A 23143-nucleotide genomic window follows, 5' to 3' on the forward strand; every position below is an offset into this window, starting at 1 on the left:
TCTCACCACCCCTCAGATTTATCTGCTGACCCTTTGGAGGGGCCCGAACCCTAGGTTGGGAACCACTGGACTAAACTAGCTAACTGTATATAAAGTAGTGTAAACTAGCTCCACCTCCAGCAGCTACAACAGTAACATGCTGCTCTAACACTGATGCTTCACTATTAATAATCTAATGATGTCATATATAATAATATATCAGTCAGAGGGACCAAACCACTACTTTTACTGCAATACTTTAACTACATCAAGCTCATAATACTTATGTACTTTTACTGCAATACTTTAACTACATCAAGCTCATAATACTTATGTACTTTTACTGTAGTAGGATTTTTCATGCAGGACTTTTACTTGTAATGGAGTATTTTTATATTGCAGTATTGGTACTTTTACTTTAGTAAAGGATCTTAAAGAACTTTTTCCACCTTTGCTCCACATAAACACACTAGAAAATAACATTATTTTAAGATGCTCAGCCTGAAATAAAAGCAGATCTTTGACATTGTTGTGCTGTCAAAGCCTCGTGGGAGCTGTTTTATCTTTGTTGATCTTGTTCTTACTAGTACAATAAATATCTATTTATTTCAGAGTATGGACAGAAGACATGTTTTAAACCCCCACACACCCACAGTCATGTTTCTGGAAAAGCATTTTGCACACAAACAAAGTGTATAGTGCATAAACACACACAGATTTATTACATAGTAATAAATACAAACATTTGCACAAAAAATATACACTACAAACATGTGTGTATTCTCCATAAATATACATCTATCATTACAAAAAAAACAAAATGTTCACATCATAATCCTACAAATGCTAACTTGTGCTAACACTCAACATATGAGTTCATAAATATGCACACAGAACCACAAAGAACCAAAAAAACATACAGATGAACAAAAACAAAAAGATATTACAGTAATACCACCTCTCAAAAAAAAAACCCATCAAAATGAAGCCTTTCAAATGTTGTATTCCAATGCAATAAAATACAACAAAACAAAAGAAATAATCCAGATTATTATAATATTTCCTACATTAATGCACCTCGTCCTGTTTCAGGTTTATGAAGTGAGCAGTGGCGAGCAGCAATCCATCTGCTGAGGACCGTCCGCCCACTCAGCCCCCTGAGGAGGAGGAGGGGGTTGCCCTTTTTGCTCTGGCAACCTTTTTAACACACACACACATACACACACATTTTTGCATGCATTGATTCAAGAATACACATGAAAACAAAAACATTTCTGTGAACAGCTGATTTTTGTTTCTATCTCAATGGATTTAAAGGAGAACTTGAGCGGTTTAGCGTCATTTTTGTTAAGTTACATGATGTTCAAGAAAAAGATTTTAAAGGACACATATTCTGCATATTTCCAGGTTTATATTTATATTCTGGGGCTCTACTGGAATATCTTTGCATGAATTCCAGTTAAAAACTCCTTATTTATCTTCTACTGGTCCTTTATGCAGCCCCTCAGTTCAGCCTCTGTCTGAAACAGGCCGTTTTAGCTCCTGTCTCTTTAAGGCCTGCCTCCTGATGACCCACTCTGTTCTGATTGGTCATCTTTCAGGAAGCTTCCTCCGACTCCGGAGGCTACATAAACAAACTATAGTAGCAGGATTTCCCTTCTTTTTCTCCTTCTTTACTCCAAATGTCAACTTCTCAAATCCATCCGTACATGTTGGAGCTGAATCACATCTGAAATATGAGAGTGAATAACACATGGAAACACCTTAGCACCCACCTTAGCAACCAAACTATAGTAGCAGGATTTCACCGCTTCTTCTCCTTTTTTTTTACCCCAAATGTCAACTTTGTCATGATTCCCGCCTCTGCTCTGTGTCTTCCTTCCTGCCACTTCCCTAGTGGCTTCATCCCTCTCTCTCCCTGTGTGTGATTGTGTGAGCGGAGACAGGTGTGCTGGATTCAGAGCAGAATGCCACCAGCTGCAACACGTTTTATAATCAAGACCTCTACTTATACTCAGCCCTGCCGAATCCACACCGCCAGACCGTAGCCTCTGCACCATCCCGTCTGCTGTCTCCTGTTCCTCATCTCGTCAGCCCTGCTTCCTGCCCTGGACCCCTGCTTACCTCCGTTCTCAGCTACCAACCTGAGCTTCCCTTGGCCCGCATCCCCAGCCCTTTCTCACTCCCAACTTGTCACATACGGACCCCTTGGTGTCATTATTTAATGCACTGGGTACCACTTTAGCGTCATTATTTAGGGTTAGGGGAAGATTACAGTTTGGGTTCAAATTGTGGGTTAAATTTACTACTTCCTTAAAGTTAGGCAACCTTCGTCGCCATGGCAACAGTAAACACCACAAATATGAGAGTGAGCAACACATGGAAACACCTCTTAAAAAACGTTTACGGGCATGCACGATGAGCCGACGTCAGCTCGTCAGCAAGGTAGAGAAAAACGTCACAAAGTGTTCAAGAGAAAGTTGAAGCCCTGAACATCTACAGTGTTCAGTGAAGGACGAGTGTCTAGCAGTAAAACTTTAGAAATGGACGATATTTACATATTCAGAGATTCTGGATTTTTTAAAAGGAGGGAGAAGGAAGAGATGTTATTTTAAAGATTTCAACAATGTAATTGAACTGAAAAAATATATATATCAGACACAGATTATTAATCAAAGCAGAGCAATTTTGGAGCAATGTGTGCAAAATGATGTGCATAAAATTTAGAATATTTCCATTTAATGGAGTAGTGCAGCCATAAATAACATGGAGTCTTAATTAGGTTTGAACATTTCACTCATAAAGCTTCAGTAAAGAGCTGGAACAAAATGATATTTATGATATCTGTATGATGCTGTCTGATTTTACCATCCTTAAAGGTGACATATTCTGCTTTTTGTAGTTTTCTGTTATTTATATCCTGTTCTGATGTCTGATGTTAAACATGGTCAAAGCTCCAAAACATGAGGTGAACATATGTAGAAAAGTCAGGGCTTCAACCTGCTCTGAATGCTTCGTTTGCAATGTTTTTTTCTACCTTGCTGATAAACAGCCCTCCGTTCTGTAGTCTTGGTTGCTAAGGTGGTTGCTAAGGTGGTTGCTAAGGTGTTCCCATGTGTTGTCCACTCTCATATTTCAGATGTGATTCAGCTCCAACATGTACGGATGGATCTGAGAAGTTGACATTTGGAGTAAAGAAGGAGAAAAAGAAGTGAAATCCTGCTACTATAGTTTGTTTACGTAGCCTCCGGAGCAGGAGGAAGCTTCCTGAAAGCTGACCAATCAGAACAGAGTGGGCTCATCAGGAGGCGGGCCTTAAAGAGACAGGAGCTAAAACGGCCTGTTTCAGACAGAGGCTGAACTGAGGGGCTGCATAAAGGACCAGTAGAAGATAAATAAGGAGGTTTTAACTGGAAATCATGTGAAGATATTCCAGTAGAGCCCCAGAATATAAATATAGAGCTGGAAATGTTCAGAATATGTGTCCTTTAATGCAGCTTAAACTTTCTCCACTTCATTCAAAACTCATCATCATCATCATCCTTTTCATGTCTAGGGCAGCAGCTGCCTTGCTCCCGGTGGTGAGGCAGCGCTCTCCGGCTGACCCGAACACCTCCGGGCCTCCACTTCCAGTCAAAGAAACATCTCTCTGTTACAATCTGCTGTCCGGCAAAAAATCCACTTCATTACCATAACAATTTTAACTGTGAGGGTGGAAGCAAAGTGAGGTGGGAACAATCGTATTGTTTCTCCCCCCCCTACACACACTCTCTCTCTCTCTCTCTCTCTCTCTCTCTCTTTCTCTCTCTCTCTCTCTGTCTTTTTGTCATTGGCAGCCCACTCAGACTGCGGGTGATGATGACCCTTTCCGGGGGCGAGCGAGAAATCCAGAGCGGGTAACTTTTTGGTCGGACAGACAAACAACGGGCTGCTCAGGAAGCATCTCTGCTTCTTCTCTATCTCAACTCCCTCTTTCTCTTTCTCTTTCTCTTTCTCCGTCCACCTCTCCGTCTCTCTGGAGGAGGAGGCGAGGAGGCCCGCTGGACGTCGTCTTGGTGGGACCCTGACGGAGGAGAAGGAGGATTTCTCTTCAGCTGAAGCTTTAAAGTGAGTTTGATGCTTTTGTCACATTAGGATGTAAATCCAGATCGGTTGAGTATGAACGGGGAGCTAACTGAGGGTAAACCTGCCTAGATTTACTTCACAATGAGTTTTACTTGTAGAATTTAGATCACTTTTGCTGATAAATCCGAATTTCTAGTAGAAATCATATTAAGTGGCATAAAAAAGCTAAAAAAACATGACTCCAGAACATGATTTCTGTTCATATCGGTGGCTTTTAGTCTCCCAGTGCTCAACTTTTAGATGTTTTTTCCCTTTTTGTGTTGACATCACTTAGTATGAGAGGAACAAGAAGCTGAAATACTTGGAATTTATTCTATATCTAATGAGAGTGAAGTGAAACAGAAAACAGACGAAAATGTTTAACACACAACACAACATCAGGCTTATAGTTTCAAAAAGTGCTATAAGAGAAATACAAGCAGTGTTTTAAGAGGGAGATGATGCAGAACGGTTTTCCTATGTGGCGTTTTTACAGTTCTGTGCTGTGTTTGTATCATTTTATGTTCCTCTGTTATCAGTCCTGAAGCTGAATACCAGCTCTAAGATTTGTAGTGAATCGAAATTTCAGAAGTTAGCAAAAGTGAACAAAAAACGTCTATAAATATCTTCTGAAAAGCAACAGAATCCGTTTCCTTTTCATCATTTTGTAAGAGGAGATGTTGTATTGTTTTGGCAAAGTGTAGAACAATAGGTTGATTAATTGATTAGTTAATGAATCTGCAACTATTTCAAGTCGTTTTCAAGCAAAAACACAAAACACTGTCTGGTTCCAGCGACTTAAATGTGAGAATTTGCTACTTTTCTTTGTCTTAATTGATTGTTACCTGAATATTTTTCAGTTTTGGGGCTGTTAGCTGGATAAAAAACTAATTTTAATATGTGACTCTGGGTTGTTTCTACTTTCTGGCATCATATTGACCAAAAGACATTTGGAGATTTTGTGGGGATTTGTGTAAATTGTTTAAATTGAATGCAAAATCCTCTGATTGAAGTTTATTTCTGAGATTGTTCAGAGAGCAGTAATGTTTGAAAAATTGGCTTTTAAAAGCAACTTTTTTGAATGTAAAGGACAAAATGCAGTTCAGCAATATTTTCATGGTTGCAGCCAAACTGTTAAACCTGCTTTCATGTTACTCGTATTTTACCATCATTTCCTTTGTTTTCATGCTGCTTTTTGGTGACGTGGTGTTCTATATGTGAGTCTTCTGTCATCTACAAGTAACCACAAATACTCTGTGATGGATTATTCTCCATTTTTGTTTCATGTTGTGCTTTTTTGGAGCCGAACGAGTGACTAGAAACATTCACGCATCATAAAGTTTATTGTAAGAGGCTCAAACACGTCAGATCCGTTGTTCTTTGGCTTCATACATGATTATAAAAGTGATCTGAAGCTAATTATCCTCGTTTGATATCGGCTGACGAGCTCGGAGAGTAACCGATGACACATTCTGGGTCCCGCAGATAATGTTGAAGCCATTCACTGTGGCTCCACAGTCATTGACGTGCCTGTCTATTATCCGACACTCAGCAGTCAATACATTTCCCATGAATATGCAATTGCTTCTATTGATGGCGCGGTTGGAAGGTTCATCGCCGAAACCTCCCAAAACCCCTGACTCATCTGCGGGAGAGTCGACCACATTAAGACTTTAATCCAAAAATGAGAAATCTGGGAAACACCTACGGGTTTCATATGAAGGATAGGACCACATCAGGATGATTTATGGTGCTTTGTTAGTCCTGGCATCTGTTTCCCTCCACCAAAACAACAACAGCTACTGGTCACTGATCATTTATCAATTATTTACTTTCACGATCTTGATTTCCAACATGCAGGATTAACTGCGAGGAAAATGAGTCATCCAGCATTTAAAAAAAAACACCTACAGTTCTGACAGGAAGCAGCGGTGGCAGAAAATTCTGATGATTTATGGTGTTTATTTTAAAGACAGATCGTCCTTTGTTGACAAAATGATCCAACCTGGCTGCGTGATATCTGTCAGAGAGGACGAAGAAATGCATTCGGTGGATCTTCAGAGAACATCCAAACTTATTGATTGTCTACTCTTTGCTTTATTCAATCAAGAAAACACACAAAACAAGGATGAGAACTGGAAACTGTTTGAAAATGATCAACATGCACAATATCAGGCCTTCAGTTTCAAGAAAATACCATAAAATAATGCAAAAAAATGTATTTCTTCTGTGGTGTTTATACAGTTTTGTGCTGTTTTTCTGGATGGAATATACAAGGTGTTTGTATTGTTTTATGTCCGTCTGTTATCAGTCCTGAAGCTGAATGCTAACGCTAAGATCTGTAGTGAATCGACATTTCCCAAGTCAGCAAAAATGAACAAAAATATCCTCTAAATCAGTAAAAACACACTCAAAAGGATGAGACTTTACTGATCCATGTGGAGGATTTGGAATAAAGTTTGAAACATCTAGAACTGACATTTAAAATAATAAACACACCAATGGAGAGTTTTAAAAATAGGCGGCAAAAGTGAGAAAAATTTTGTATGTTTGTCGAGAACTGAAGAAAATTTGATATTAGAAGAATGCTGTCATCTATTCCTCGGAAAGTGTGTAAAAAAAAAAGCAGATTACTGTGCAAAGCAGTTAGCATCAGTTAGCATTAAGACGGATGAGAGAAGTGTGCAGAAAACTGTGAACAAAGCAACAAAACTGAGGTAAAAATCTTCATATTTCTTTATCAGGAGGGAAGAAAAGCTTCCCATTGTTTCACTACCGCTCCTGTATTTTTGATACTACAAAAATGAGGTGTCAATACGAGGTGTCAAAGGTCACGAAATTTGCTCGAACAGCAGATGACTCCATAAAACCCTCAGTGCCGAGAAAGAAAACAGCAGAAAGAGGCGTTTTTTTGTTTTTTTTGCTGTTTTTCAGTGATATTCAGTTTGCAAAAAAATGGAAACGAGGGCGGCAGGCAGCAGGCCCGACCCGAGCGTCCGTTTGAGGACGAAGACAAAGATCCATATTAACAAAAAACACAGATGACAGATGATTAATCGGCGTGTTGGGGACTGCCGAGTCGCCGGACCCCCGGCTGACACCCCGAGCCACCAAACACAAAACCAAAAACCCCCCAGAGCCTCGGCGGCCTGGAGGAGCGTGGGCGAAGGGTGGAAGCAGGGCATCGTCCCCACGGAGCTCCCTGTGTGTGTGTGTGTGTGTGTGTGTGTGTGTGTGTGTGTGTGTGTGTGTGTGTGTACGATAGATTCTGACAGAGAAAGAGAGAAAATGTGTGTATTTGTGAGTTACACTGAGAGAAAGTGAAAGGGTGTGTGTGTGTGTGTGTGTGGGAGAGTGTTTGTGTTTGTGAGATTAAGCACTAAAAAATGTGTGTTTTTCTTAAGTGTGTGTGTGTGTGTGTGTGTGTGTGTGTGTGTGTGTGTGTGTGTGTGTGTGTGCGTGGATCGACCAAACCCCCATCTGCCACAGGGTGGGCGGCTCGCCACACAACGACAATACACACCAACATTTTTGTAACTGTGGGCGTTCAAAAGGCTGTGAGAGCTGCAGTCCTCCTGCTCGCTGCGCTCGTCTCTCCAGCGCTCAGTCGATCCGGCAGAAGGCTTCGCTTTGATCAACTATCTGTTCAGCACATTAACAAATCAAACACTATCACGGTTTAAACATCTTGTAGTTTATACTCATCGCATCTATAAGGATTCATCCTCCGGGAAACATGAATATCTGCAGATTTTCCCCTCAAGATGCAACTGAATCTACATTTCACCCAAATGTAGAGCAAAAGAAATTTGCGTCCACTCCTGTTGTGTGAATATTAGAAGATAAACACTAATTCTCCAGTTGGTGCCATTAAATCAGCGCAGAAGAAGAGGACACAATGAGATGATGTCATTAAAACGATGGAAAACCATGAAGGAAATATGACATTTCTGTTTGTTGTAGATGTTGAGATGTTTCGAAGGATCAGAGGATCAACAAAGTCATTAAGATTCATCCTCTGGGCAACATGAATATCTGAACCGAATATCAAGGCAATGTCAGTAAACCCTCTGGTGTTGCTAGATTAAAGTCAGAGGATCAACAAAGTCTCTCTCCAGTCAGGTTTCCATCTAAACCAAACATTTGCTTTTTTATCCACACAACAACTTTAACACCTCAGCTTGAAAATGTTTTTGCAATATTTTGAATTTCTGGCGTTTCCACACATGTGGAAATTGAAAATGTGAATAAAAACGTGTGGTTTAACGCACCCTGAGACATCTTAAGGCGAACACACACTGGAGGGATATGACAGCATATTGCTTGAAGAGCATTAAGAAAACAACTGCTGATTTCTTATTAGCCGCGTTAGCTTCACAGCTCTGAGGTCCGTCCACTGTCTTTGATTCAGACTGAAATATCTACACAACTATCGGATGGATTGATATGAAATTTGGTACAAACATTCATGTTCCCCTCAAGAAGTATCGGAATAACTTTGGTGATCCTCTGATTTTTCATCTAGCGCCACCAGCAGGTCAAAGTTTTCACTGATCCTGACAAATATTTTAATATCTGTCAGATGAATGGACACAAAACTTTGTACCGTCAATCTGGATCCTCTGACTTTTCATCAAGTCAAAATTTGAATTTATCCAGTTAAATATCTCAATGTGACTTTGTGCAGACATTCATGAATCCTGCTGACTTTGGTGATCCTCTGACTTTAATCTAGCGCCTCCAGCAGGTGGACATTTTTGGCCTTTACTGATGTATCTTGACAAGTATTTTTGGTTAAATTTGATTCAGACATTCATTTTCCCCAGAGGATGAATCCTGCTGACTTTGGTCATCCTCTGACTTTTCCTCTAGCATGCTTTTTAATATAATCAGATGGATCACCATGGTGATCCTCTGACTTTTCATTGAGCACCATCATCTGGTTAAAAATGTTAATTTCTCCAATACATTTGTTTGTGACCAAACACCTGCAAAACTGACATTGACGTGACATCAGCATGTTGGCATGTCGGCAGTCACATTTAGCTCAAAGTACCGTTGTGCTTTACAAAGATTGAGTTTGTATAGCAAGCAAATAAGAAAATTCTGCAGTTTATTAAGTTTTAACAGTTTCTTTTAGGGTTCGGCTCAGGTTAAATGATTTTGGATACAGTAATATATTATAATATATATTGAACCAGTTTCTGGATCAGACGTAAACTCAGCATAACTTTGCAGATTTGTATCAATAACAGAACTCTGCATCAACATGAATAAAGTTTATGGCACTCATATACAGCCCTAAAACTGATTTATGAATCAATTTGATTATTTAATGAATTATAAATAAATAAATAAACAAACTATATAAAAACATGCTAGCCTGCGTGTTTTTAGGGCTGCAGGAATAATAAAAAAGAAAAGAGTCTAAATCTTGATTTTGAGCATCTTGTTGGGGCGACCTGAGGACTAAAGGAGGTCAACAAACTAATCTAATCCTGACAAGGCAAGAGAGAGAAAACAAATAGGTCTGTGCAGTCAGTGTGTGGGCTCAGCTGGCACAGAGACAACACAATGTATCTCGGTTTTACCCGGATACCAGCCTTATAAGCAGGCAGAGATCCTCTCACCTCACCGGAGAATCCATTTATGGGTATTAAGTGTGACCGGAATTCCGAATGATGGAGCTTCTTTTGTTTTCCTTGACACGAGGCCGAAAGCAGCAACGGCAGCAGTTTGTGATCAATCTTAAAATAGAAACATCACATTTCCTTTATGACAAAAATTGCCGGTTTTACGCGTAATATCTGAAGCTGGAAGATGTAATTTTTTTTCCACGTTTCGTCACGGCGAGCACCATCAGCCCTATTTTTGGAGTTCCCTTTTTTTTTTTTTTTTTAAAACTCAACTCCATATTTGGTAAATGACGTTCCGGGACACCCAGAGATTCCCTTTATAACCATACTGCACCATGCAGCAGCTATTTACAAGAGATGAGAGGCGGATCAGACAAGGGTTAACAGGCAAAATGAGGAGAAATATTCATAATGTGAGAGATTAAACTGGAGAAACCGACTCAATCATATTATTAGTTTGAATCTCCACCTCAAAAGACGGAATGACCGCTAAAATAGTTGATGAAGTTTCTGCGTCTCTCAGCAGTCTCGTAGACAGTATTCGCTCCGTTGAGGGGGGGCTGGATGCACAGACGGTTGTTTTTAAAGAAGAGGCTGTAGGGGAGGATGAATATGGAGGGAAACCCGATGAAGGCGGTAAGAATCTGTGTCGTTTGGATGGATGTTTGAGTCGATCAGTGAAAATACAAAATTCAAAACTGTATATTTTGTTCAATGACATTTAGGATAATATCATTTTTTAAAGTGATGTTTATGTGATAGTTTATTTCCATTAAAATATGAACTTTCTCTACATTTTTCAGGTGACCTTCTGTTCGAAGAGAGGAGCGAATCTGACCTTTGCCACGCGCAGTACGTGGCAACATTACGCACGCACCCTTTGGCGTTTACCGGCAAGTTCTCGGTGGAGTCCAGGGTTGCAGGAGGACCGTGGACTCCCGGGGACATCATTAACGTGGTCAGCGCTGACATCGCCACCCCGGGACCGGCCACGGTGTCTGGTTCTCCGTCAGTATCGCCCAATATTTACGCAGGAGTAGGAGGAGGAGGAGGAGGAGACGCAGCGGACGCGGGGGACGATACCATGGCGCACGGCCCGCCGGACATCACTCACATGTACGCGCACCCTCACCCCCACCCCCACCCACACCCGGCCCCCTCCTACTCCTGCAGCGGGGACATGTATCAGGACCAGTCGGCGGCGGGATACCTGGCGACGTCCACCTGCGCCGTGTCCTACCACCCGCCTCCGTCCTACAACTCTGCGCCCAAACCGACCGTAGACGGCACCGCGCTGCTCTCCATCATGCCAGAGTATGGAGGCTTCTACCAGCAGAGCTGTCAGAGAGACATCCAGGGGGCTTTCCCGGAGAGGAAATCCCTCCCGTACCCGCTGGACTCGCTCAGGGTGCCGCCACCTCTCACGCCTCTCAACACCATCAGGAACTTTACGCTCAGTGCGCCCTCACCGGCAACTGAGGGCCCGATGGCCGCCGCTTTCCCCAGCCACCAGAACCTCCCTCTCAGGCCGATCCTGAGACCCAGGAAGTATCCGAACCGGCCGAGCAAGACCCCCGTGCACCAGAGGCCGTATCCGTGCCCGGCGGAGAGCTGTGACCGTAGGTTCTCCAGGTCGGACGAGCTGAGCCGGCACCTGCGCATCCACACCGGCCACAAACCCTTCCAGTGCCGCATCTGTATGAGGAACTTCAGCCGCAGCGACCACCTGACCACGCACATCCGCACGCACACGGGGGAGAAACCCTTCTCCTGCGACCAGTGCGGGAGGAAGTTCGCCCGCAGTGATGAGAGAAGGAGGCACATGAAGATTCACCTCCGGCAGAAGGAGAAAAAGTCCTCTGCGTCCTAAACCTCACCGCGCATGGGCAGATGCTGCTGAATGTAAACTTTATGAGTTTAAACACGGGCTGTACGGCTCCTGTCACAGTCCAAATTTGATCTTGGAGTTACAAAAAGCCAGGAATCTGTTTAGAAACAATTTCTGCAATTTTCCCATCAGGGAGACTCAGAACCAGAGTTCAATGATGTGTTTGATCATGTCTTCTTCATTTCTTATCAGATCATTACTAGGAACATATGTCAATAGCACAGCTGGACAATTTAGTATTAAATTATATGAAACCTAAAGGGAGTTAATGTAATGCTCTCCAAAACACAACCGGTTTCAGAGTTTGTCAAGATGCTCCGGACTGCTTTAGTGCTCTGTGATAACACATTATGTTCACTGTCTATGCTCCATGCATGCTCTCAGGGATTCTGTCACAATTTAGGCTGAAGAGATGAGACCAAAATCATGAAAGACAGCTGAGTCAAAAGGATGCTGCTGCTGCTGCTGCTGCTGCTGCTGCTGCTGCACCGCCTCCAGCTGCAGGCGGTTTGGTTTCATTTGTAGTCAAAAACCTGTTCATTCCAGGAAAAAAAAAACACAGCAAGTCGGGAATAATCATCAATAATCACACATCCACACACACAGACCTACAGCAACCTCTTCCCATAAACAAAATGATATAATTTCACTCGCAAACTGATATAATGAAACAAGAATTTCAGTTTTGCGGTGAGAAAAAGGGGATTCTTCTGTTGAAATCCACCTCCACATCTTCTCTTTACACTGTTAAAAAGTAGCTACATCAGGATATTTAACATCATCAAACAGCTGAAAAGATCCTGTAAGTATCAACTGATATTAAAGATGTTTTGCAGGTTTTATATGTTTTATACAAACTTGTCACTGCAACATCTCGAAAGGTCGATAAAAACCGATTTCAAGCACTGTTTCACGATATACGACTATGCCTGCTACACAATTTTTAAAACTGCTTGTCGGAGGGAAAAGGAGGGAAGTGATGTCACAGTGCACCCAGGAGACGCTGTGACATCACACATCAGGGGGCGGGGCAAAGGAGAGCAACACAGTTTTTTTTTTTGTATTACTTCAGAAATGTTGACACGGATCAATATGTTTCATTCAAGAGTTGAATTTGGTTTTTAATTAATGATTAAATACAACACATGGAACTCTGTTTCACAGGATTGTAGCCTGATGATCTGTTACTTTTATTTTATTTTTTTAATGTTTTCAGGTGCACAGAGGTGTTGATACTTGTTAAGATCCGACCTGCTTTTCTACCTGATGAATGTGAGATAACGAGAGAAAGAGAGAAAGTCACTGGAAAAATGAAAAGTTTTTTTTTTGTGTGTGTGTTTTATAATTTTTATGCAAACTGGTCGAGCACTAAAGCTTTTATTCTGCTGGACTGATGCTTCTCATCAAATGCAAATAAATGTTGACTCGTTGAGTTGTCGCTGCTCTTTATTTTGGCTGTTCTGGAGCTTTTAAACACATCACATGATCTTCATCAGCACATGAAATGTAGATGTTCAAATTAACATTATTTTCGGAGAACTTTAGGGACTTTTTGTCTTTGTGCAAAACTCCATCCGAAGAGAAACGAAGAACGTAGAATAAAGTCAAGACATGCTCAGTAGCATCTGCCTTACACAGAACTACTCTCCAGAGACTGAAAACATGACGCTGTTATTAGTCTTTGGAGCCGTTTCTAAACAAACTAATGTGACCAAACTCTTCATGATGAAGGAACATGTCACCCAGTGCAGCGATGTGACTCACTGATGTGTTTATAATAGTTTCTGGAGCAACAACGGAGGAATAAATAAGATACATCAGGCTTTAGATACACAGACACAACACTTGTTAGTAGATCAGTTCATTGTTGGTTTGGATCCAAACATGAGAGGAAGAATGTAGAAAATCACCAGACTCATCGTTTAAGCTTAGGAGACCAATAAAAACCACGTGGTGAAGGTTAGGAGACGATTGTGGTCATGATTAAAAAAAAACCCAAAAACGGACACAAACAGTGATCTCACTTGTTCAAGTCAGATGTTTTGTTGACTCATCCATCCAACCCGACCCGTGTGGACTTTATCGCATATATTTACTGTACTTCATCTTATTTTCTCCTTTACTCCGGTCATAAGCCTTTCGAGGGATCTGTCACTTGAACGTAAACATGTCACATTAACGACCGATCGAGTCGTTTTTCACTAGCAAGGACCACACCATCAACGAGATGCGTTTGGATGATTTATTGAGGAAAACAATTAATGTGCAAAGTTCTTCCAGTCGCTGAATGCGTTGTGGGGAAGCTTACGGGGAATCCGCTGCAGCACCCGGGCAACAGCGGACCCCCTCAGGACCCTACGAAGGAGAGGAAGAAGCAGAAAGAGAGAAATAGGGCGGGAGGGAGGGGCGCAGAATACGACAGTAGAAGAAGAGGAGAGGGTTAGGTGATATTTATAGGAAGTGGCGTAATTGAGGTGTGGTCCTGCTCCTGAAACTTCGTGAGAGGACAGGATCTGGATTGTTTGCTTCCAAAAGTTAAAAAAATTGCAAGTCAACAAACACTTTATTATTAAAAGCGTTAGAGAGTTTTCCACTGATTTAACATTTGATGTCAGACTAACATGGATGGACGGTTTAGCAGAACTGGACATATTGGGTTTTTTTTATTACACACATTCTTATTCCTGAAAGCAGCTTCACTTTAAGGAAGTAGTAACTTTAACCCACATCACATGTTTCTCTAACCTTAACAAATTGATCATTTTAACCCAAACCAGGATCTTTCCCCTAAACCTCACCAGACCGTAACCGCAGTTCTGGAGTCACATGATCAAACCACGTATCTGCTCGCTGAGAGACACAAAAGACTTTATGCTGCTTTTTGATCAAAACAGAAAACAGATTTTAATGTGTAAAATCAACGGAGTTCATCTTCACTATGAGCCCGTCCAGCTCAGTTGCAGTCTTCTGTTTGACCTTTGACCTTTTTAGCAGAGAGTTGAAACCACTCTTCTGACGTGCAGAGCCACATGATGCTGTGGTGACCTGCGGTTACATATAACAGCCTTTTCTTTGTTTTCTGTCATATAATCATAAATGGAAACAGTTGAGCTTCTCTTGTGCTGAACGTTTATATTTCAGATGAATTTTACAAAACATTTATGATACAAGCGAAGCAAAAGATCAACACATACACTGATTATTTTGCTGTTTTTGACCTTTGTCTTCAGTATTCTGTTTTTATGTTTACGTGTATCTTCGCAGTAAAAAACGAAAGTCCCTGAATATAAGAACAAAAGTTTAATTCCTTCATTAATTTTTTTGTGTGACAATATTCTTTAGAGACCAGTGGTGGAATGTAGCTAAATACATTAACTCAAGTACTGTATTTAAGTACAATTTTGAGGTACTTGTACTTTCCATTTGATGCTACTTTATACTTCTACTCCACTACATTTATTTGACAGTTTTAGTTGCTTTTCAGATGAAGATTTAATATTCTGTTGTTTAAATTGTCTATTTTCTTTTTTTTTTTTTAATCTTTGTGTGAAAGGTACTATATAAATAAAGTGTATTATTATTATTATTATTATTATTATTATTATTATTATTATCATCCAGGCTTCCTTGAGGTTTATTACTGCTGTGAGTTGAAGCTTTTACATTGTTACATGAAGCAAAATTTCCTTCAACTCAATGATTCTGTTCAGTCCCCCTAATCTGTAAAACCCCCATCAGTCTTGGTTCCCTCTCCACCTACATGAAGCCCCGCTGCCAGAAATCTGAGAGAACAGTTTAAGTTTTAAACATTACAAAAGTTGTTCAGTCCTGCTTCCTCCAAATAAGAATCATTTCTAGGAAAAAAAAAAATCATCCACACTTTCATTTTCTCCAGACTAGATTACTGTAACTCCCTCCTCTGAACGCAGCAGCTCGGCTTCTTACTGGTTTTAACAGATCACATCATCTCGATCCTGCCTCCTCTCTGTTGGCTCACTGCTTGTTTTAGAATTGACTTTAAGATTTTACTGATCACTTTTCAAGCACGTCTGGGTCTGAAGCTCAAAGCTACGTAACAGAAATGTTCTGTCTGTCTTAAAGTCGAGGTTTAAACCTAAAGGTCATCAGGACCCTTCGACTTTGGAACGACCTGCCCGAAGAGATAAAGCTGCAGAATCAGTGACTTCTTTTAAATCACCTCTTAAAACTCATTTTTACAGACTTGCTTTTATTTAATGTCGTCTTTAGATCATCTTTGTGTTGTCTTTTAATCTTTTTATCATCTCTCTATTGTGTTTTGTGTTGTGTCTTTGCTTTGCATTGTTCTACATTTGCTTTGTCTGTCTAAAGATTATTATCATCATTATTATTATTATTATTATTATTATTATTATTATTATTATTATTATTATTATTATAAATAAAAGACAATTCTTGGTCCTTGGTCCGGACTATGTTGCAGAATGACTGAATCTCATTAAACACATTTAAATCCCAAATGAAAGAATTAAGAATCAGATTCTCTGGGTTTTAATTCAGCTGGTTAAACAACTGATTCCTAGAAATGTGAGTTTCTTTATGCTTGTTTTTAATTTCCTTTTGTGTTTTCTGTCAGGTCTTAATCTCACTGGGACTCTCCTGGTTAAATAAAATAAATATTATTATAAAAAGACACGATACGCTTATATAATCTGACGCAGTGCTATTTCTATTAATCTATCCAAAGTGTCTAAAATTGGCTCCACATTGATGAATTAAAGCATTAAAATGTTTGTTAGTGATAAAAACAAACAATATAATAATATAACACTCTAAAAGAAGCCAGCACTTTTACTTTTGATACTTTAGTTCATGTTTTAACTACTTCTTTCACCACATGCCTCGTTTCTCTAAAACACGCCGACGCAGTGAAACTTCTTAAACTTTTCAGTACTTCCAGTAACAGCTCGTCACATCTGGAGGCAAATAAAAACACAGACGTGTTTAGGCAAAATAAACGGCACATTTTATATGAATAGACAGAAAAAAAAACCTTCATTACAGGCAAAATACATCAATACTGTTCATTTAACATCGACTGGATCAGATTCCGGACTGATTAAGAGCTTTCTACAATCACACAACCACAAACACATACAGACTTCACTCCTTTTCACCCTTCTGAGATGTTTTTTTTATAATTAATATTCACCTGTTTAAGAAAGAAGTTATTCAAAACGTGTCCTTTCACTTTTCAAATGATTCAGTTCTCCTAAAACAGCCGTTGATGACGCATCATGTGCTTTACTGTCATGCTGTCAATAACTTTTTGACCATTAAATCACATCTTTACAGCTGAGCTTGTTTAACTTCTGTCTGAAGTTTATTATAAACACAAACCCTCAACTTAAACCTTCAACATTCCCATGTATTACAGCCTGTGAAAACTCGTCTTTTTTCTCTCAATTAATTGTCAGAAAATAGTGAAAAATACCTGCTTTCATTTCCCACAGCTCAGGGAGATTTATTTAGAGCCGCAACTAACGATTATTTTCATTATCAATTAGTTGTTTTGTCAGTAAAATGTCAGAAAAAGGTGAAAAATGTCGATCAGTGTTTCCCAAAAGCCCAACAAAACGTCCTCAAATGTCTCATTTTGTCCACAACCCAAAAGATATTCAGTTTACTGTCATGAAGACTAAAGAAACCAAAGAATATTCACATTTTAGAAGCTGGAATCAGGGAATTTGGACATTTTTTTAAAAAAATGACTGGCAACTAATCAATTCATCGTTGCAGGAGAGTCGTTTCTTCACATCTGAGAAGCTGAAAACTGAATGTTTGGGTCATTTTTGCTCGATTGAATTATCAAAAACAGTCGCAGATTCATTTTCTCTCAAATCAACTGATCGATTAAACGTTGCAGCTCTAAAACTTTGTGCTAAGAAAACACAACACAGTCCTGAGGATCCAACTCCAAATCAAAATGTAAGAAAACCTGCAGTTTTTTTTTTTGATATTTCTGAGTCTTCAAAAAGGAGACCTGAAGATTCACACTGTTCCTCATCTGCCCGGGAAAAACAAAAACAACACAAAGCCTGAAGCAGGAAGACGATTTTATGCACATCAACCTTCTGCAGAGAAACTCAGCTCATTCGCTGCGTTCAAGATGCAGTCAGACGTCTGGAATTCACATCTAGCAGGTTATGACTCCGACTATCATACAAAAAAAATCGCTTGCTTTAGATTGAAGGTCATGTGATACTGAAATATGAAATTTAGCGCATTTAATGGTGAATAAAAATACAGAATGTAATGTTTACACTTCAACCAAGATACAAGCAGCAAATCCAGACTTCCCGACGTCTCCTGAACGCAGCATCAGCATCCTGCACACCATCGACTTGTCATCTGTTGGCATCTTTCACGCAAAGCACCTCACAGGGTCGTAATCTCAGCCACAATGTTTACAAAACCCACATTTAAATCACAATAAATCCATCAAATCAACCCAGACGTGCATGTGGTGAAGCTGAAAAAAAAAGAAGTCATTTTCATAGTTTTTGACATTTTTGTTTGGGATAAAGATGAGGCTGCAGGAGTCAAACCTTCCACCTCGCTCTTCTACCAAAAACACTTCGCTTCTGTCGACCTGTGCAGCATTTTTTCTTTTCAAGATCTGTAAAAAGTGAAAGTCCTCTCTTTCTCCAGTTACAGCTGTCGATCGTCAAACACAAAATGTCCTGAGATTTAGTTGCTTCTAAGCTCAGAGACGGACTCGTCTTCTCCCCCACGCCGGGATCACTTTTAGAGATCGTTCACAAACAACACAGGACGACAAAATGGACGAAAATGACATGATTATGAGGAGGAAAAAAAAGCATCATAAAAGTGTGATTTCATTCCCTAATACTCCACAAATAGCATTCCTGCAGTACTGAGAACCAGCGAGTGCATCAAAAGCAAGAAAATGATTCAATTATCTGCTTTCCTGATGATAAGATCCTTAAAACTGATACAGAAAAAGGGAATCAGGATGTTGTTTAGTGTTTCGTTCAAACATCTACAATCCCACAGTGACAAAAACATTCGAGTTTTTTCTAATTAATGTCTTCTAATATGTCTCAAATGTCTTGTTTTGTGTGATTTCATTTCCTAATACTCAACAAATAGCATCCTCGCAATAAAGATGACCTGTAAATGCATCAAGAGCAAGAAAATTATTGAATGATCTACTTTCCTGACATTAATAATCCTTAGAAAAAGAGTCAGAGGGGGGATCTGGATGTTGTTTAGAGACGCCTGAGGCTGCAATTTTTGTTCAAGTGAAATGGAAACTTTGAGTTATTATATTTCACCTTTGAGAAGCAGAGTTGCAGCTGTTCACCACTGAGCCAAACAATGAGCTCACCTAACTTTGTGCTGTATCATCTCTCTACAGGAGCAGGTGGAAATTACATTCTTTGTTGGTTATAAATAAAAGCCAAAATGTTGACTCTAGACTGTAATTGTTTCACATGCACACTGACAAATCACAATGATTAAGTGTGACCCTTCATTTAGCCCAGATTGTCCAAACATGTCTATGAGCTCCGGCCTTGTGTCACGACCGGGTGCATGAACCCGACCAGGCCGAGAAAAGAAGACATTTTTACGGCTCAGAGGCTGACCTCCGGGCCCGGGTACGGCTCCCCTCCGCACCAGAACTCCGGAGGCTGTGAGATCTCCATGAGCCAGACCTCCTTCTCCTTCTGCTCCCTCTGCTCCGTGTGTTCCCCCTCCTCCGCGTCTGTCAGCACCCGGTAATAGTGACAGTCTCTGCCGTCGTCCGGGTCGTACGGCGGGGCCAAGATGTCCATGAACGCCGTCGGGCCGTCCACGGCGTCGATCTGGTGGAGGTTGTCTCGGTCAGGGGAGAGGACGCACGGGTCGCTGTCCTCCGTGTACTCCGCGGTGGAGCGGAGCACGGAGCGCCGCAGCGCGCCCGGCTGGGCCGCCTGCGGGCTCCGCTGCAGCCGGTCGAAGCAGCTGATCCGGACCTTTCCGTACATGACTTTGAGCATGCCGTGCATCCCCGGGTGGTCGTGCAGCGGGATGGAGGCGCCGCTCTTCAGCAGAAACACCCCCATGCTGAACTGGTCCGTCTCGCAGATGTGCATGTAGGTGACCGGGGGCGGAGCGGGCACGGCGGGCGGGCTGTCGGAGGCTCTCCGCGGGACTAGATGCAGGTCCGCCGCCCGCACTTCCGTCATCAGGCTCTTCAGCTTGCTGTGGTTCTCCAGGAAGGATTTACTGGCCTCTTCCCCGATCCGAGGTGGGCTTCGGAAGGTGAGGAGAGCCTGCCGAGCGATTCTCTGCACTATGGAGGTCATGTTGCTGTCGCATGGCATCATACCGACGCGAGGAACGACGCTGCCCGCTGTCCGGTGTCCGCTGTACGCTAGCGGTAGCCCTTTAGTTAGCGCCGAAGATCGTCTATGAACAAGAGGAGTCACTCGGCTGACATTCTTGTCCCCTGGGGTTTTGCGTGTGTGTGTGTGTGTGTGTGTGTGTGTGTGTGTGTGTGTGTGTGTGTGTGTGTGTGTGTGTGTGTGTGTCAGGGTCAGTGTGTGTGTGTGTGTGTGTGTGTTTGGGGGGTATAACATATACTTGATATATATATATATATATATATATGCACACACAGTGGTATGGAGGACAGAAAATGACATAAGTATAAATAAATGCATAAATAAATATAAGTAGAAATACAAAAGTTCCTTTTCATTACCAGCTGTATTGCACCAATTGTATTTATTATGTATTTAACTATTTATTTATGCATTTATTTATACTAGTGTCATTTTTCAAGCTGTGCACAATGGCTCTGGAGGTCCTGGCCACCACTCTAAACACAGAATAGGAATGACATGTCATGACCAAAACAACCAATCTCATCAGCCCAAACAAATATATAACATAAACATAAAATAATTTCAATCAAATCAAAAATTTAAAAAAAACAAAAATGATAAAACTACACATCTCAGGACATTTTTGATGATGTTTGAGGTATCCTGAAATGCCGGCAGAGTGAGAGCTCGCTGCATTTTCCTACGCTTTGATCAGTCCACCACACTCATCTCCCACCTGAAACTGTCTGCTGCTTCACGTGCTCATTCACGCGTATTTCTTTGGCTTATAAACACGCGGGAATTTGAGTGAAGTGAAAACACAACAAATATGTGATGATGTGACTTTGTGTGATTAATTTCCGGCGGGATTTGACCCAGAAGCGGCCGCTTTACGTCGCCTTCAGTTCCCCATTTGTGAATAACTGTCAAACACGTCCGCACCAGACAGCGCTTAACAGTTTACACCTCGTGCATTATGGGACATGTAGTCTGTCAGGTCATAACTACAACGCTCACTGACTCTAAATCAGTGGTGGAAGAAGTATTCAGATCATTTACTTCAAGTAAAAGTAGAAATACTGTAAAAAAAAAAAAAAAAAATACTCCATTACAAGTAAAAGTCCTGAATTGAAAATGTTACTTAAGTACAAGTACAGAAGTATAAACAGCAATGTGTACTTCAAGTATTAAAGTAAAAGTACTCATTATGCAGACTGACTTCTTTTAGAGTGTTATATTAATATAGCATATTATATTTTTTGTTTTAATTACTAACAAATACATGTAAGAATATTTTAATGCTGTAGTTCATCAGTGTGGAGCCAATTTTAGACACTTTGGGTGGATTAATAGTAAGATTACTGCATCATATTATATAAGTGTATATGTTTTTTAATAACAATAATAATAATAATGATACACTTTATTTATACAGCAATTTTCACACACTAATGCAGCTCAAAGTGCAAAACACATAAAGAAAAGAGTGACAATTTAAACAGTTAGAATATTAAAATATATTATTTTATGTCAAATCTTCATCTGAAAAGTAACTAAAGCTGTAAAAATAAATGTAGTGGAGTAGAAAGTACAATATTTCCCTCTGAAATGTAGAAAGTAGCATCACATGGAAATACTCAAAGTAAAGTACAAGTACCTCAAAACTGTACTTAAATACAATACTTGAGTAAATGTACTTAGTTACTTGTACTTGTACTTACTTGTACGAGTTGTTATTGTTGTCACATTCCTTCATACAACCAATGTTGTCTCTCTGTGAATTTATAGATTTTTACCTCAAAAACAAACTACCATGAAGATGCACTACAATACCCAGCATGCCACAGAGTATTTAACTTTTGATTATCTTTGCCCTCAGTCATTACTCAAACACCAATAGTGAACATACAGTGCGTAATGCCTCAGCTGCACTGAACACTTGTATACTATACTATAACTTGTATAATCTGTTATTTTAGTATTTATTTGATATTCTTATTTTTCATATAATGTGTTCATGTGCTTTGTGTTTTTATCCTGTTACACTGCTGCACAGCCAATAAACAGCGGTGGAAAGTAACTAAGTACATTTACTCAAGTACAATTTTGAAGTACTTGTACTTAACTTGAGTATTTCCTTGTGATGCTACTTTATACTTCCACTCCACTACATTTCAGAGGGAAATATTGTACAGCAGATAAACTGTTTTGAGTGTCACACAACTCATCAGAATTCGATCCATTTAGTCCGATGACATTTGGAAAGTCTAGAAGAGCCGCTGCATTAACGGACAAACAGGCAGCGCGGGAATGTCCGTCCTAACAAGAGATTTAAAAACTACGTATAATGTGAAATACAGAGAGATTTATCTGATGGTGAGAGGCTTAAGCTGAAATTATAGTTACCACGTCCGTGAGTCCGCGAGGGTCCATGTGACGTAAATTTCGTCATCAGAGGGTGAGCGTGTGGGCTCTGTGTGGACATCCGCGTATCTGCAATTTGTTTTGTCCGGTGGACCTGTCCGCACCATGGATGTATTATAAGATGGATACTGGACTAAAAATGGCGCCCATTCAGTCCTATAGGAATTGCTTGCCTGGCGCATACGCCAAAAAAAGTTTCTGGCTTCTGGGTTTGCTTCCGTGTTGTGCGGCCCACTGAATATGCGCAGTAGTGTTTCCCCCGCTGGCTTGAGAAAAGTTTTACAAACATAACACCTCCATGGATCAAAGTTCATAATAGAAAGACTCATAATTGACGTTGTTTGCAGTTCGAGGCGTCCTGTCAACAGTTTTACAGACGTCTCTTTTACAATAGGGGTTTATGGGGGAAAATGCTTCTTGGGCTGCAGGGGGATTTTTCACTGCAATACCACGAGTGACCACTGGGAAAAACTGGCTGCAAGGCTGAGCGGCGGCGCCCTATCCGGCTCTTATTATACATCCATGGTCTGCACCAGTCCGCACGGTCACAACACTGTGTTTCCGTAGACAGCGATTTACTGCGCATGTGTGGAACGCGTCCCCTACGCGGACCACAGAAGGTAGTATGAACACATCAACTATCCGTCCGTGGTGTCTGCAGCTGTCCGTGTGTGTGTATCTGCTCGGGAGTATAAATGAAGCTTTTATCAGCATTGCATGAACTCGTTTGGCTTGAATAT

At 40.7% G+C, this 23143-nt stretch overlaps 2 protein-coding genes across 2 annotated transcripts; one reads left to right on the forward strand and one right to left on the reverse strand.

Annotated features, from left to right (window-relative positions):
- The first annotated feature begins 9231 nt into the window (after positions 1-9231).
- egr2a (early growth response 2a) lies at positions 9232-13039 on the forward strand. The gene is made up of 2 exons (XM_067610810.1): positions 9232-10355; positions 10523-13039. Exons 1-2 carry the CDS (start codon positions 10202-10204, stop codon positions 11587-11589), a joined length of 1221 nt encoding a protein of 406 aa, XP_067466911.1. The 5' UTR covers positions 9232-10201; the 3' UTR covers positions 11590-13039.
- A 3550-nt stretch (positions 13040-16589) lies between these two features.
- adob (2-aminoethanethiol (cysteamine) dioxygenase b) lies at positions 16590-20062 on the reverse strand. The gene has a single exon (XM_067610811.1). The coding sequence runs from the start codon at positions 19977-19979 to the stop codon at positions 19245-19247; it is 735 nt and encodes a 244-aa protein (XP_067466912.1). The 5' UTR covers positions 19980-20062; the 3' UTR covers positions 16590-19244.
- Between the last annotated feature and the right edge of the window lie 3081 nt (positions 20063-23143).

Source organism: Thunnus thynnus, chromosome 14, assembly GCF_963924715.1.
Source record: "Thunnus thynnus chromosome 14, fThuThy2.1, whole genome shotgun sequence".
Taxonomy (NCBI): domain Eukaryota; kingdom Metazoa; phylum Chordata; class Actinopteri; order Scombriformes; family Scombridae; genus Thunnus; species Thunnus thynnus.